General features: G+C 39.0%; 1 protein-coding gene across 1 annotated transcript; it reads left to right on the top strand.

Moving 5' to 3' along the window:
• The first annotated feature begins 234 nt into the window (after positions 1-234).
• Positions 235-14,480, top strand: napba (N-ethylmaleimide-sensitive factor attachment protein, beta a). Its single transcript, XM_041789944.1, has 10 exons — positions 235-460; positions 8,110-8,189; positions 8,721-8,837; positions 10,000-10,046; positions 10,136-10,213; positions 10,343-10,398; positions 12,427-12,511; positions 12,856-12,960; positions 13,862-13,930; positions 14,315-14,480. The coding sequence occupies exons 1-10, from the start codon at positions 363-365 to the stop codon at positions 14,465-14,467; spliced, it is 888 nt and encodes a 295-aa protein (XP_041645878.1). The 5' UTR covers positions 235-362; the 3' UTR covers positions 14,468-14,480.

Here is a 14,480-nt window from a genome sequence, read left to right as displayed (position 1 = left end):
GATTCAACATTCACATTTCCTACCAAAAGATACTTGCCTACTTCTGAAGCTTAGCATAAGTCCAAGCAAGAAGAAGAATAATTCACAACCTGGAAACAAAGTCTGTTACCAAAGCTATGTGAGGATTAATGTTTTCAGATATTTCGCATGCCGCAATTCCTACTTTACCCCAGCAGATGGTAGCATCGAGCTGTGACTGACCCTCCTCTCTCTCCGTAGAAGAAGAGCCGCAGCCTCCCAGCATCAGGACCAGCAGAGTCGTCTCTCTCCTCTCCTCTCCTCTCGCGCTCTCCTCTCCGTCCACTGCGGAACATCGGCCTGTTTTGCTCCCATCGCTCCGCCAGCGGCAAACACAGCCCGCCATGGACAACTCCGGCAAAGAGAAGGAGGCCATGCAGCTGATGGCTGAAGCTGACAAGAAGGTCAAAGCGTCTGGATCCTTCCTCGGCGGGATGTTCGGGTAAAGGATGCTCCCATTCTCCGCTCTGTCTCTGTTTACCTCTCTGTCTCTCTCATATGGGTATGGGGGGTAGGACTCGTGCATGCAGGGCCCTTTAGAGCCTGCAGGGCGCTTCTTCTGCTTTCCTTCACGGAGAAATAGTGCTAATATTTCCCTAATAAGCCTCTGATAATTCTATTACGTCTCCGTGGTTCTAAATGATTGGCTTTAGAGGCCTGATTAACCCTTAACTGTCGTATTTCTCGTCTTATGGGCTTTTTATATCGATAGTATTTTCTTTACATTCCTATATGAGCTCGTGCGTAGCTGTGACACTGTGTCCTCTGGAGGATTTAGCATAGCGCACCTTTTGCCGTCTAAATTCGAGCTGTCATCGCAGATAACGAGGCCTGCGTGTCGTGGCCTGTCACGCAGGAAAATATAAATGTGGCACTTTGCCTTCTCGCCTCCTGTGCCTCGCGCCAGTGCTGCATGAAAGCGAACAGGGCTTCTCAGCGCGCGAGGCCAGGCAGGGGATGCAGAGATGCGCATAGAGCAGCGTCGACAGGACGGTGAACGGTGGCATGAGTCGGTGGTAGTATGGTGATGCGGGGGCTGGTTCAGTGGCTCTGTGTGTGTGCGTGGATGGATGGGTGGGGGTTTCATGTGTGGGAGCGGCTGATGTTTACATGACAAATATAAAAACATTCAGATAGATGGATAGAATCATTTAGTGGCTGGCTGATCAATTGACTGGCTGTGCAAAGCCACTGATAAATTGAGTGCTCAGTCCAAATTGAGGCCTTCTACAATGATGCATTACTGGATATGGGGAGCTTCAGGTAGAGCCTGTCAATTAAAGAGGAGTAAAAGCAAATCTAACACAGATATGATAAAGGTGTTTATCAGTATCTCAGAACTGTTAGTGGGCAGTACCTCTACATGTCATGTAGAAGACCATGGTTCAGTTCTTCCATGGTAAGCATGGTGAGGGTCATGTCCTTGAATATAAGATTATTTTATCTTGATTACACAAAGAGCTGATTCACCCCCCCCCCCCCAAAAAAAAAAAAAAATTAGCCTTCCTCCTGTAACTTTGTTCCCGTCCAGACCAAAAAAAGGCAATCTCAGTTGTGAAACACCAGCTCTAACCACTGCACTATCTTGGTCCTACTTCTTTAATCAAAATGGAAATAATGTAAAAATGACCATTCCCTTAAAAAAAAACAATTCACATTCAGTTTGCTATATGAGTCAAAGTAATCAGCATCAGACATTTTTTTTCAAAACCATTTAGCCTTAGTTTGTTCTGTTTAACTGGGGTTGACTTGTGTTGGTTTTCAGGGCCAAAACCAATAAGAGTTGTTAGTTGTTCATGAGACTGATAGCCAATATTGGAACAGATATGCTTTTATTATGATGTACAAAATGTGATTAATGTGGCCAAAGTAATTTTGCATGCTCAAAAAAAATGAGAAAAATAGATGGTGTCACCCAAAATCTATCTGCATTAGAAATTGCATGGAGTGACACAGTAGCAGCAGGAAAAACAGGATGTGATATCATACGGTCAGTGTAATATGTTGGCCTCAATAATTAGCCTGGCTGACAATCGGTCAGCCCCTACTATCTAATATTCTGTTGGTTATACTATGGAATAGTTTTTTTGCTTGTGTTTGTTGAAAAATACATAAGATGAAGAACTTAGAAATTAAACACATATTAAATCACGGTCACATTAATGTTATGGCAAAATTTCAATTGGATCATTTTGCCCAAATCGTCAGAGCCCTAACTCTCATCATATTGTCAGCCAGCCTGTAGCAATTACAATGACAAGTCTGCGACTGCATATAAATGAAAGGCTTGTTTTGCCATTTGTTTAATCAAATCAGGGCCTGACAATGGAGGGCTTGACATTAACTGTTCTTCTCAGTGTCTGTCTTAGATTTTCCAAAAATGAGCCACTCATAAACCCAAATTCTATTATTAGGAAATTCTGTTTCATGTATATAAATTACAATGCCACATTAGAATTTACATGAACTTGAACTAGATTTAGAACCATTTTAAATGTTCATGGCCACAGTACACACCCAAATCAAGACTACTTAAAACACACAGAACTAAAGGTCTGATTAAAGAATATTATCAAATATTTAGCTCTGATACAGTGATATATGAAGTTCCTTTTTGATGAAAACATGCAGTCTGTTTAGACAAAGGAGTAGCTTCTTATTGCATAAAGCTAAACCACAAAAAACCAGCAAGAAATTTGCTTTAGATTTTTAGACAAATCAATTCAAACCCATAAGAGCGGTCAGTCATAATACTGCAATTTGTAATTTCAGAATTACATCATTGTGCATATAGAGCTCATGGGGATTGTAGTGTCAAAGTGTCACATTGCAGTCTGTAGGGATGTGCAGTTATCGGGTTAAAGTTTACAATTAAATTCATATATCAAATTAGCTATAGAAGACATACTTGTCAGTCAAGCTACCTACCTATCATTTTGATAAACATTAGCATGAAATCCCTGTGAAATGCTCTTTTGAAACTGTAATGAAGCCTTCCACCACTAGTAGCCGCTTTACCTTTAGTTAATGGTCGCTGCCTTCCTGTCAGAGCTTTCCCCAGGCACTTCGCCACACAAGGATATGAGAAGCTTAGTGGTACACGTGTCATAGGAACAGTGCAATATGACAGTTTTAAAATGGAGGTAAATTTGTATTGAGGCTGTTGAGGGTTATTCTCATGTAAAACTTCTCAACTGAAGTGACCAGTAACCACTTGAAGCACGATATTAATCTGCCAAAAGAAATGAAGGCTTGTGGAGCTAGCTGCTAATGTTAGCCACGCTCTACACAGCATATCGGGCTCATTTCATAGCCCCTGACACAGTGACCCCCTGGTGAGTTTGTTCTCTTAGCATTTTCTCCCCTTTAGAGTAGTTGGTTAAATGCAGTTTAAATGGATGCTTAGCAGAAGAGGGAAACAGATGCCTGGGAACATCCTCAGCAATTAGTTTAATATTTAATATGCCTTTTCAGATGACTACAGTTAAGGGAAATTCATGCCACCAAAGAACAGCCTAGTGGGAGTTACAGTGTTACACACTGCTGCTGAAATCCAACAGCATTTGGTGGGTTGGTGGGTGTTAATGTCAAGCCCTGCATACAACCATTAAAGTAACAATATGGACTTTGCACTTTTTAATGTATTTGTAATTATTATGCTGCCACAGTAGCTCCTGTTAAAGAGTACAGTCTGACTCCATACATTTGTGTATCTGATGCATTTAAGGGGAAATTGCTACCTGCACTTCTCTGAATGCGTGTAAAACTCCCCTGTCAGCAGCAGCAGTCTCCTCCCGTCAGCCCGTTCTCAGCCCTTTGGCAGTTTAGGTTTAGAAGGTGTAACAGAAACCTGTGGCATGGTGATGTGTTGAGGAAACAACTACATTAACCCAGTCTTTCATTCTCTTCTCTCTGCTCACAAACAACACCTACCACAAGACTCTAGTGCCAAATAAAACCCTCAAGCATCAATACAATAGCAATAATCTAGAGCAGTGATAATCATCTGGAGGCCCACATCAGGCCCCCCACAGATTCCCATCCGGCCCTCAGAGGATTATCAAATTCAGAAAATTTGAGAGGGCAAAAATATGGCATGCTATAGTTTAACTTTTTCCTGCATGTGTGTTTAGCCTATCACAGCATATTAGCATCAAACTCACTGACAGACATCAAGAGGGCTCCAGAAATATGTAGCTAAAATATCTCAATCGCCCCCTTGTGGCTGGCTGCAGTAAAGGTGATAGGGACTTATCTTATTGCTAAAGACTTAAAGTTCCATTAATTTTTGAAGGAATCAGTGTTTTTCCAGCAATATTTTAATCAGACAAAAATAAAGATTTTATTTCAGTTTATTTCAAGGTCTAGCCGCCACACCATCAGTCAAGGAGAAAGGTGACCCTTGTGAATATGGAGTTGATGACCACTAGTCTAGAGGTTTGAACTGTCTGTTGAGGAAAAGTAAACAATGGTAACTTTTAGTCTGGAAATACTGAAATAAATCATTAGCTAAAGACTTGTTAAAGAGTAGTTTTAAATTACCCCAACCTTTCTCAGCCACAATAGTGAAAGTCTCCATTTACATGAATGTATGTATATCAGTAATCTAGTTGTTCAGTGATGGTGGGTTTAAACAAGTAGCAACCTCAGGTGTGGAAAACTAACTCCATGCAGAAGAGCAGAAAACTGCAGTTCCTTAAAGGGCCACTTGAGGCTGGCTCCAAAAGCCCCTTAAGTCCCTTTTTTCCACCAAGTCTAATAAGTCTGTATGCAGTAGGCAAGAAAAAAATGTTTATGGCCTAGTTTAAAAAATGAATAAGACCTGAATAGTTCATCTCTTTAATAGCACACACACTACTGGGTGTTGATCTTCTAATAAATCTGTTTTGTTGATCTGAATGGCAGGTGGGAACATTGCAGATGTTCTGCCTCAGCTCTGCCTTTTACTAGATTGACTGAAAATTAGCTTGAGTCAGCATCTCCAGCATTGGCAATCCCCATAATTTGACTTCAAAGCTATATTTCAGAAACCAATGGCTGATGTCACTGAGAATACGTCCATGTTTTATACAGTCTATGGTTACAATTAAGGTTTTAAAGAAAAACAGAATGTCAGCCAGTGTTTCTTCAAACTAAGCCCTGCAGTAGACAACATCTGTTTCCCCACGTGGCTACCAGCATGTTTTATAACGAGTTTGGAGATGGAGCAAATTCAGTTAGGATTCCTGACATGCCAGATACATTCTTTTGTTGATTTGAAGCAATGATACTGGGGCAGATATGTTTTATTACAGCAATAAAACAATTAGAAATGTAAAAGCCTTGATTGAGAGCTAGATGAGGATTGCCTGTTTGCAAGCAGTGCTTAGGATTTTCATTTCTGCCATTACCTATGTTATTGCATGTGTTTTTAAAGAAAGATGTTGATTCTCAGACTTGTACATGAAATAAACCCATGTTCTCTAAACAACACAACAGAGGAATCAGCTCTCCTATCTAGCAATGCAGTAAAAGCTCAAATGTATTGAGTCAAAAATGCTTGTAAATCTTTAACCTGAATAATTCTATAACAAAAAATGCTAATGTACCTCTGCTTTGTTATGCAGTTTATAATGGATTATTTTCATGTTGCTCAGTTTGCTGTTCTCTATGTGACTCTCCTTTATCACATTAATAATTTATCTACAGTTTTTTGTAAGATATTATACAAGGTCATAGTGTTTTATGGCCTGTTCTTACAGTTCTGTTGTGATACTGCTTGTTAAGTTAAACTCAATTGTGAATGGACTGGTGCTTTCTCAAACATGCCCAGGATAAATTATTTCTGAAGACTAATCTATTCTAATCTGATCCAAACAGAACAGAGCAGCACAGTAGGAGCTCTGGAGACAGGTGTAAACACTGTATGAACTAGTTGAAGCTGCAGCCACATGATCTTTAATTCAAAAATACAGGCTGAGCTCTATATAGATCAGTTATTAACTGAATCTGAAATATTTCTGTACATGTTAGATTACAACACAAGATTTAAGACTCCCAGAAGGGACATTTGTGTATCCTCACATCCTCTCTGTTACAATGTCCTTCACCTAGACCAGCCTGCATACTGCTGTAAAATACTCATGGTCAGAGTGAGACAGTCTGCAAAGCCAAAGTGAAATCTAAGCACTTTTCCTGCAAACAAAAAGACAACACAGCCTCCTAGAATCTGACGATGTCAAAAGCAGAGAATTAACACAAATCTGCTCTTGCAGTTCAGTTCAAATTTAATTACAGACTCATGGTCCAGATCAGAGACAACACAATGAATGGAAAAGCACAATGAAAGTTAATTACTTGTACAGGGAATATAAAGTATTTACATAAATAGTCGTGATATTCAAATCTGAAGCACTAGATATCTGAAAAGTTTAATTCATTTCAACATAGACCAACAATCAGTTATTATGGAGTAGGCTAACTCAGGTTAAACAAATCATGAAGATTAGATTGTTGAAATAAGTTAAATGATTTTTAAAGCAGATATCCACTAGAGTTCATGCTTTCTTAAGCACCAGTCTTTCATAACAAAACTAAGCTAACTCAGCTCACCACCATCCCTCTTCCCCACCCCTCCTGCAGTGTTTTGAACACAATTATTTTTAGGACTGATCTCCATTCAGATTTTCAGCCCTAAGTTAGTTTGGTATTTTAGATGTAGCGAAGTCATTTCTTTGGTTTGGAAAGTCTTTTATAAAATTTACTCTTGCACCAATATTCTGCCATTGTGCCTTTGCATTAAGTGTCCTCATCCTCGCCCGCTCAATGTCCCTGAGTTGGCAAAGTCGTATTTCTTCCCCGATGTGGTACATGGGTCTAGAGTTGAAGAGGGAGGGGTTCATGGGATAAAAAAACACATGAAGTAAACATGTTTAGGTCCCTTAGGAAGCGCTAACCCTTCAATGTGAACACAGAGCCGAGAACAACAAACCAAAAGGGAGTTTGACTTCTTTTTGGTTGTTAGAAATTACTTATTAATGGATTATTCAGTTATTTTGATATGATGTTTAACTGTAGTACACCAGGCTCAGAACATCCTAGATGACCCTTCTCACATTTTATTTCAAGAACATGAACTACTCCCCTCAGGCAGGCACTATACACCCTGTAAATATAAAAGCAATCATTTTAAACTTTCTTTCATTCCTACTTCAATCACACTGCTCAACAAAAAATAAGACTGCAGTCCCAAATGTCCCTAGTCTTGTGTAATCAGAAGTGCTGTTCCTTCCTGGCACCCATTTGCATGTGAGCACTCTGTGTGGTAGATAGTCTAGCTTGTAATGTATAATGTCCTTTTATTGCGTATATTGCCATAAGTAATGCTGGACACTACATCCTGGTCAGTACCACCCAGACCTCAGGGTTGATTGGCTGGTTGTGTGACATCAGCCCAGTCAGATCGTGTCGTGGGCAGGACATCAGATGAGACTGTGGACAGTGAAAACCAAAACAGAGGGGAAGACATGCCTTGCAGTGAAGCCAAAGAAACACACCATTGAATTAACTGATTTTGGACAATTATAAATAAAATGCAGATACTGTTAATCAGCTAATTGTCAGATTTCCGTCAGTCCCTAATTATGCCTTCATGAACGTGACTCTCCCGTTGGATGAGGCAAGATATTAGGGATGCACCGATGTTTCAGTTTAAAATTGATATCGGCCAATATTGGCACTTTTGACAAACAATGACCTTCAGCAAATAATGTGAGAGAAAATGTTGGCATAGTGGGAGTGATAAAGTGAAAGAAGTGATGAGAAAAAACACTGATATCAGCTTTACAGTCAGTGCATCCCTACTATATATAGATGAGGACAGTCTCTTGTATTTTGTGTTTGGAGTGTGTAAAGCCATGATTGATACATTTATAGGCTTTTGAAAAATAGACCTACAGAATAAAGGCTTTTTTTTTTTTGTTTAACTGTTTCCTTTTTTAAGGTCTAGTCACCGTGAAAGGTAGATCAAAAAATCCTGGACTCAAGCAGTCAAATTCCATACTCTTAAACATATTTTACTGTTTTTAATGTTTGGATTTGTGTGTGTTACAGGGGAAACCATAAGGTAGAGGATGCCTGTGAGATGTACGCCAGAGCAGCCAACATGTTTAAGATGGCAAAGAACTGGAGCGGTAGGAGACACATACATATATCAATACATCACATACCGCTTACTAAACAAATAACAATGATTTATCTGCACACAAATAAACAAACTCCCTCACAAACACCCACACACACATTTGAATGCTTTTATTTCCCCTCCACATAGTAACAGATTATAAATATTTTATCTCTGTAAAGAATTTTATATAATCACTAAGAGCTTTAAATTTATACATATGGAGAATTCATATGAAAATTCAGGACTGTGAAGTAAAGAATTGGCACATTGGTGGCTGCAGAAACCAGCATGTGCTCCAGTTATGCCAATAATAGCTCATGCTGAGCAGAATTTAGCTGCTCAGATTTGTTTTGATGTTTTTTTCTGCCTGATGTGTGTTGACAAACTGAATTATGAGTGCAGAAGAAACACAGGGTAACATTTTATTAAAAATGTGAAAGTTTGGTGAAAGGAGGTTTAATGCTGCCAGAGTGCATCTATTGTAACTCGTCCTGTTGTAACCACGACTCTATTTTTGTGCATGTGTCTGTGTGTTTAGCTGCGGGGAATGCGTTCTGTCAGGCCGCTCGGCTCCACATGCAGCTGCAGAACAAACTGGACTCAGCCACCAGCTTCGTTGATGCCGGAAATGCATACAAGAAGGCCGACCCGCAAGGTGAGACAGGGTCACCTCTTTCTCTTATATGGTGGAAATGTGTGCTAAAAAGCTCCACAAATGTATCAAACTCTTTGAACAAAGAGTTTTTTAATTATTTAATCTTTTCTTTCTTTCTGAATTCATTTATTCAACCTTGATTTAATCTTGTAGAATAGTTGAGCACACAATGACGGTGAGAGTACAACAAACACAAAATAAATACACATTGAACAAAATAAGGGTTTCTCATGAGGGGGATGAATAGGGAAAGCTTTCTGGGGCCTAACTGTTGGGGTGGCGGCTTGAAGGCAAGCTTTATCCTTAAATATAAACAATGAAACAGAATATATATTACAGTGAAAAAAAGCTCATAAAAGAAATTTGAAAAAGGTTGGGACACGATGAAGTCCACCTAAAACTGATAAAAAAAGATGACATCAAAGAATTGTTTTCTGTAGAGCACTGGGAAATTACTTTGTTGTGTTTTTGATGCTAATGCTAATTATTGTTATTATGATTATTATATGAATAAATACAATCATTAACCAAGATTGAAAGTTAATGGGGTACCATCTTAGAAACAGGGAACAACAGCCCAAAAGCAGAAATCAATCTCAGAGTTAAGATGAAGCCATGACATTAAAACAGGCCCTGTACTAGCTGCAAAGTAATGGACACACTGTAACAATAGCTGGAATCTAGTTATGTAACATCATCGTTATCATGATACTCTATTTTGTTCTGCATTTATTTGCAGGATTTCTTTATTTGTTGAGTATTTCTATTCAGCGTTAGTCCTGCTGTCGTCAGGTTAAAAATGAAGTGTTTCTTCCACCTCTGGTGCTCCGTGGCCTGTTTTCTCCATAATTATGACTCGTCAATGCCACATGTGTTCAAAGGGGAAGCCTTTGCATCACTCTCAGTCAGAGTTAGGGCCCTGAGGTGCTATTGTTGGAAGATTTAAATGGGTCCCTGAGTTGCTCTAAGAAAACCAATATCTGGGTTATACTGCAGCCTCCCTCTGATGAGCTTAATAAAACACTGTGGGTTAGCGGGTTAGTGGTCACGGGGGGAGGAAACTGAGAGAGTTTTAATTTGGCAGAGTAGACTCAGAAGGCTTCAGCAGACTCTATTTCCTTTCCTGTTTTCTTATATTTATAACTCCTTTCCTCTCGTTCAGAGGCCATCAACTGTCTAAACCAGGCCATCGACATCTACACTGACATGGTAAGTTTAGCCTCAATAACTCAACGGCTTTCTCTAATGAATATCTTTGACAAACACTCTGACTATGTGTGTTTTCGTGTTGATCACAGGGTCGGTTCACTATTGCAGCCAAACATCACATCACCATCGCAGAGATTTATGAGTCTGAGCTGGTCGATATTGAGAAGGTATATGGCAATATGTTTTCTGATTAGTCTTTTGAAAATGTCCTGAAATCCAGACTTGAAATTGTTTATTCAATTACTCAAATATAATTAATGGTCTTTCCTGACTTGTGTGTTTTGTTTTGTTTTTAGGCCATCGCCCACTATGAGCAGGCAGCAGATTACTACAAAGGAGAGGAATCTAACAGGTAAATGTGCCACTTGAATTTGCAGCAATGCTTTTCAGGGAAAAAGAAAATAATGATGAAATAAAGTTGTGGTTCTTGATGTGCCCCATCATGCTCCATACATGTAATAGAGCATAACGAAAGAGTATACATCCATCAGCCCATTATCTGTACAGCTTATCCTGTTCAGGGTTGCAGGATGTGTCGATCCCTGCTCTCGTTGAACAAGAAAAGGGGTATACCCTGGACTGGTTGCCAGTCAATAACCGGGCTGACATACAGAGGCAGGCAAACATTCCCAATTATACCTACGGGCCATTCAGAGTCACTAATGTCTTTGGACTGTGGGAGAAAGCTGACCTGGCATGCCAGATGGATGTGTTTCACACATCCATTGACAAACACTCCAGGGTTAGAGGGTTTCACACATCCATCTGGAAAACCTTCCATAGACAGCGTTTGGGAAAGGGCAGAGCCTTACTTGGAGGGTGATTGGGTGAACGTTCTGTCTGTCACATCTTTACGGGCCAGTCAGAGTAACAAAACACTTGATGTAGCCATTACCGAGGCTCGCCGCTACAGAGGAGTAAACTCCATAGAGAGCTACATAATGTGAACCATGGCAACTATATACATTTCAGTTCAAAGAAATGTTGTCAAGTTCTGATAAAATTTATGCTTTAGCTAACCTTGCAAAGCAGATGGATACACCTGTTTCCTTGTTTTTCACTGGCGAATACATCTTGCAAAGCTCCCATCTGAACCGTTTGGGCCCGGTTAGAAAGTGACTGGACCAATCAGCGACGAGGGGCAGTACTTTCAGGCGCAGCAGAGTTGTGATGTAAACAAGCAGCAGCAAGAGCTGGTGCAGTTATGGAGGAAGAGCTTAGCGTGGATGTTGCTAAAGTGCCAGTTTTATCAGAACTTGACCACATTTCTTCGTTAAAAGAAGAACAAAGAACAGCAGTGAGTTGTTTTCTTTTCTAAAACGACAAAGTCGAGTACTTACATGTCTACAGTCGCCATGTTTTACGTTATTCCTCAGTAGCTGCGCATGCGCAGCTCAATAGCGGCTACGTCACGTGTTTAGTTGCTCTGATTGGCCCGTGGAGATGTGATAGACAGAACATTCATCCAATCATACTCCGAGTTTTTTTCAAAGCCTCTGCCTTTTCTCAAACGTTTCCTACTGAAGCTTTCCCAGATGGATGTGTGTCTTCCGCCATAATTGCACCGGCCTCTTCTCGCTGCTTGCATACTTCACGATGCCACCGCGCCCAAAAGTACTGCCTCTCAACACTGATTGGTCCTGTCACTTTCTAACCGGGTCCAAACGGTTCAGATTGGAGCTTTGCAAGATGGATTCACCGGTGAGAAACACTTAAAGAGCGAATCCATCTGCTTTGCAAGGTTAGGAGAAAGCTGGAGTTTTGGAAAACTATGCAGCGCCTAAGCATACTCAAATTTTTTTTAACAATAAAAGAGTGTTGTCTTTATGGCCTGCATTTAAAATATGAACAGGGCAGAAACACTCGGTCAGTTAATTCATCAATCTGCTTACCTAACGTGACTCTCCAACTACTTTTTCAAGGTAGTGATTGTTTAAATAAAAATTTAAAAAAAAATGGAGGAAGAAGAATTTGAAGACTCCCAAGTCCAAAAAGATTGTCTCGGTATATTTTGATATGTTTTCTTGTTTTGTTTTTTTTTTTACTTTTTTTCAAAAGAAATATCTTCAGATATTGATTATGAACAAAGAATCATTAATTGTTGCAAGGATTTTGTTAAAATTACATATTAATGTGCCCACATACAAATAAAGTTGCCACTAATTGATTCATTTTTAGACAGTTAAAAAAAATAATCACTAACTTTCCAAAAATCAAATAACTGTTTCAGGTTTTTTTTTTTTCAACAAAAATTATGAAAATATTTGGTGCATTTTGTATCTGTTGATTGTCTGGTTTACTTTGACATTTATAGTAACCAAAATCAATAAACAAACTTTTAAGGTGTCAGTCAGGACTCAAAGGATTGTTTGTGTTTCAGCTCAGCCAACAAATGTCTCCTGAAGGTGGGACACTACAGTGCTCAGTTGGAGCAGTACCAGAAAGCTATTGAGATCTACGAACAGGTAACAACTGAGTGCATGCTGTTTTTTAAATAGTTGGAAGATAATTACCATGTCTCATTTATACTTACCTCCTTTTCACAAAAGAAATGTTCATTTTGAATTTGGACTGTATTTAATTGTTTGGCAAAATTTGAAAGTTTATGTTTCTGTATTTTAAATGAAAATTTTTGGGGGAATTAGTCTCTGTAAAATACTTAGGAGGATGTAAAATTACAAATATTCTATAGCTCCGCAGCTTCCACAAGTTAAACATGCAACAAATTAAAACAGAGACATTTGTACACAAAGTCATAGATGTGAAAGTCCACCTCATTATAACAGCATCCTTTCCTGTTGTGTTTCAGGTTGCTATGAGCACAATGGACAATCCTCTGTTGAAGTACAATGCTAAAGAGTATTTCTTCAAGGCTTCACTCTGTCACTTCATAGTGGATGAGCTGAATGCTAAGGTAACACACTAGATATGTGCACACATGAACTACAGTATTTAAATCAAAAAGAGAAACAAAACATAATGAAACAAAGAGACTGACATGTTTTTTTTGTTGTTGTTTTTTGTTTTGTTTTGTTTTTTTACTGTTTGTCATTAAAACATAAATTTTGGTTGTATTTTATAGGTCTGTATAAATCAAGACATTATGATAGAAAAAAAACAACTTTCTTAAATAGTATTTCTCTTCAAAATAATAGGATAGATCAGTCAAGATTTCAAGAAAATAACCAGAATTTACTTCTTGTCCTGCAAAATAGGGGAAAAAAAATTTTGTGTTGATACACGTTGCCTAAGGCTGGACTACTTCCTAGATATACTGCAATAACTTTTTTTAAGGCCCCGATTTATCAGGCAAATTTTTTACTGAGGTTAAAGAGTTCAATCAGGAGAGAATTGATACGGGTTTAGCAATAAGTTATTTTACACATTTATTGAAAGAGAAATATGCAATGTCTTAGATTTCTTATGTACGGTGGTGGTGGTGTTGAGGTATGCAGAATGAGATGAGCAGATGATCTGTAAAGACCTGGACTAGTTGCTGATGAACTGAACAGAGGTGGCTGGGGTGGAGGAGGGTTGCAGGATCCACACTGAAACAACTGAGTGAGGAGAGGATCACTCCTGATTATTAGCTTAGTGCTTAAGAGAGTTGACGCCCATAATCAGCTAATCATTGAAGCTGGAAGAGAGAAGGAAAGGAAGAAGGGAGATATACATACGGGTGGTGATTAATGATAGGTAGAGATAACCTTTCTGCTTGAACATCCACTGAGCTCCATTTCAGCTTGCAAAGAAAACTGGTCCTTGTGTTGAATTTGTCCAAACTTATTACATTTCTGCGTGATTGTGTGTTTCAGTTGGCCATAGAGAAGTATGAGGAGATGTTTCCAGCTTTTACAGACTCCAGAGAGCTCAAACTGTTAAAGGTACATGTCTCCTTTATTTACTTTTTTTAATGTTTTACTGTAAGATTTTGTTGTATTTTTCATAAAACATGTACTCCAATACATTATAAGGACTGTATTACGAGCTAAATATGTATCTAAAGCATTTCTTGTGTTATTTTTAATAATCTAACATTCTGACTTAATGTTTATAATATAGAGGTGATTAAAAGATTTACTTGATTTTTCCTCATAAACAGTGGAGAAAAGACAAAGCCTTTAGAGTAATTCATGTTTTTTCCTCATACATAAGGAATAAATGCAATTAAAATGTAACTTTAAATTAATTTACCTCTGAAATGGGATTTTAATGTAGCCATCTGTTTTTTCTTAGGCGTAATCTGTATTCTGTTTTTGTTGGCATAGAAACTCCTAGAAGCCCACGAGGAGCAGAACAGCGAGGCGTTCACAGAGGCCGTCAAGGAGTTTGACTCAGTGTCTCGTCTGGACCAATGGTTGACCACGATGCTCCTCCGCATCAAAAAGACCATCCAGGGAGACGCTGGGGATCTGAAGTAGACACATTTAGAGA

Source organism: Cheilinus undulatus, linkage group 6 (assembly GCF_018320785.1).
Source record: "Cheilinus undulatus linkage group 6, ASM1832078v1, whole genome shotgun sequence".
Taxonomy (NCBI): Eukaryota; Metazoa; Chordata; class Actinopteri; order Labriformes; family Labridae; genus Cheilinus; species Cheilinus undulatus.
Note: the sequence above shows the minus strand (reverse complement) of the source record. Positions and strands in the feature narration are given on the sequence as shown.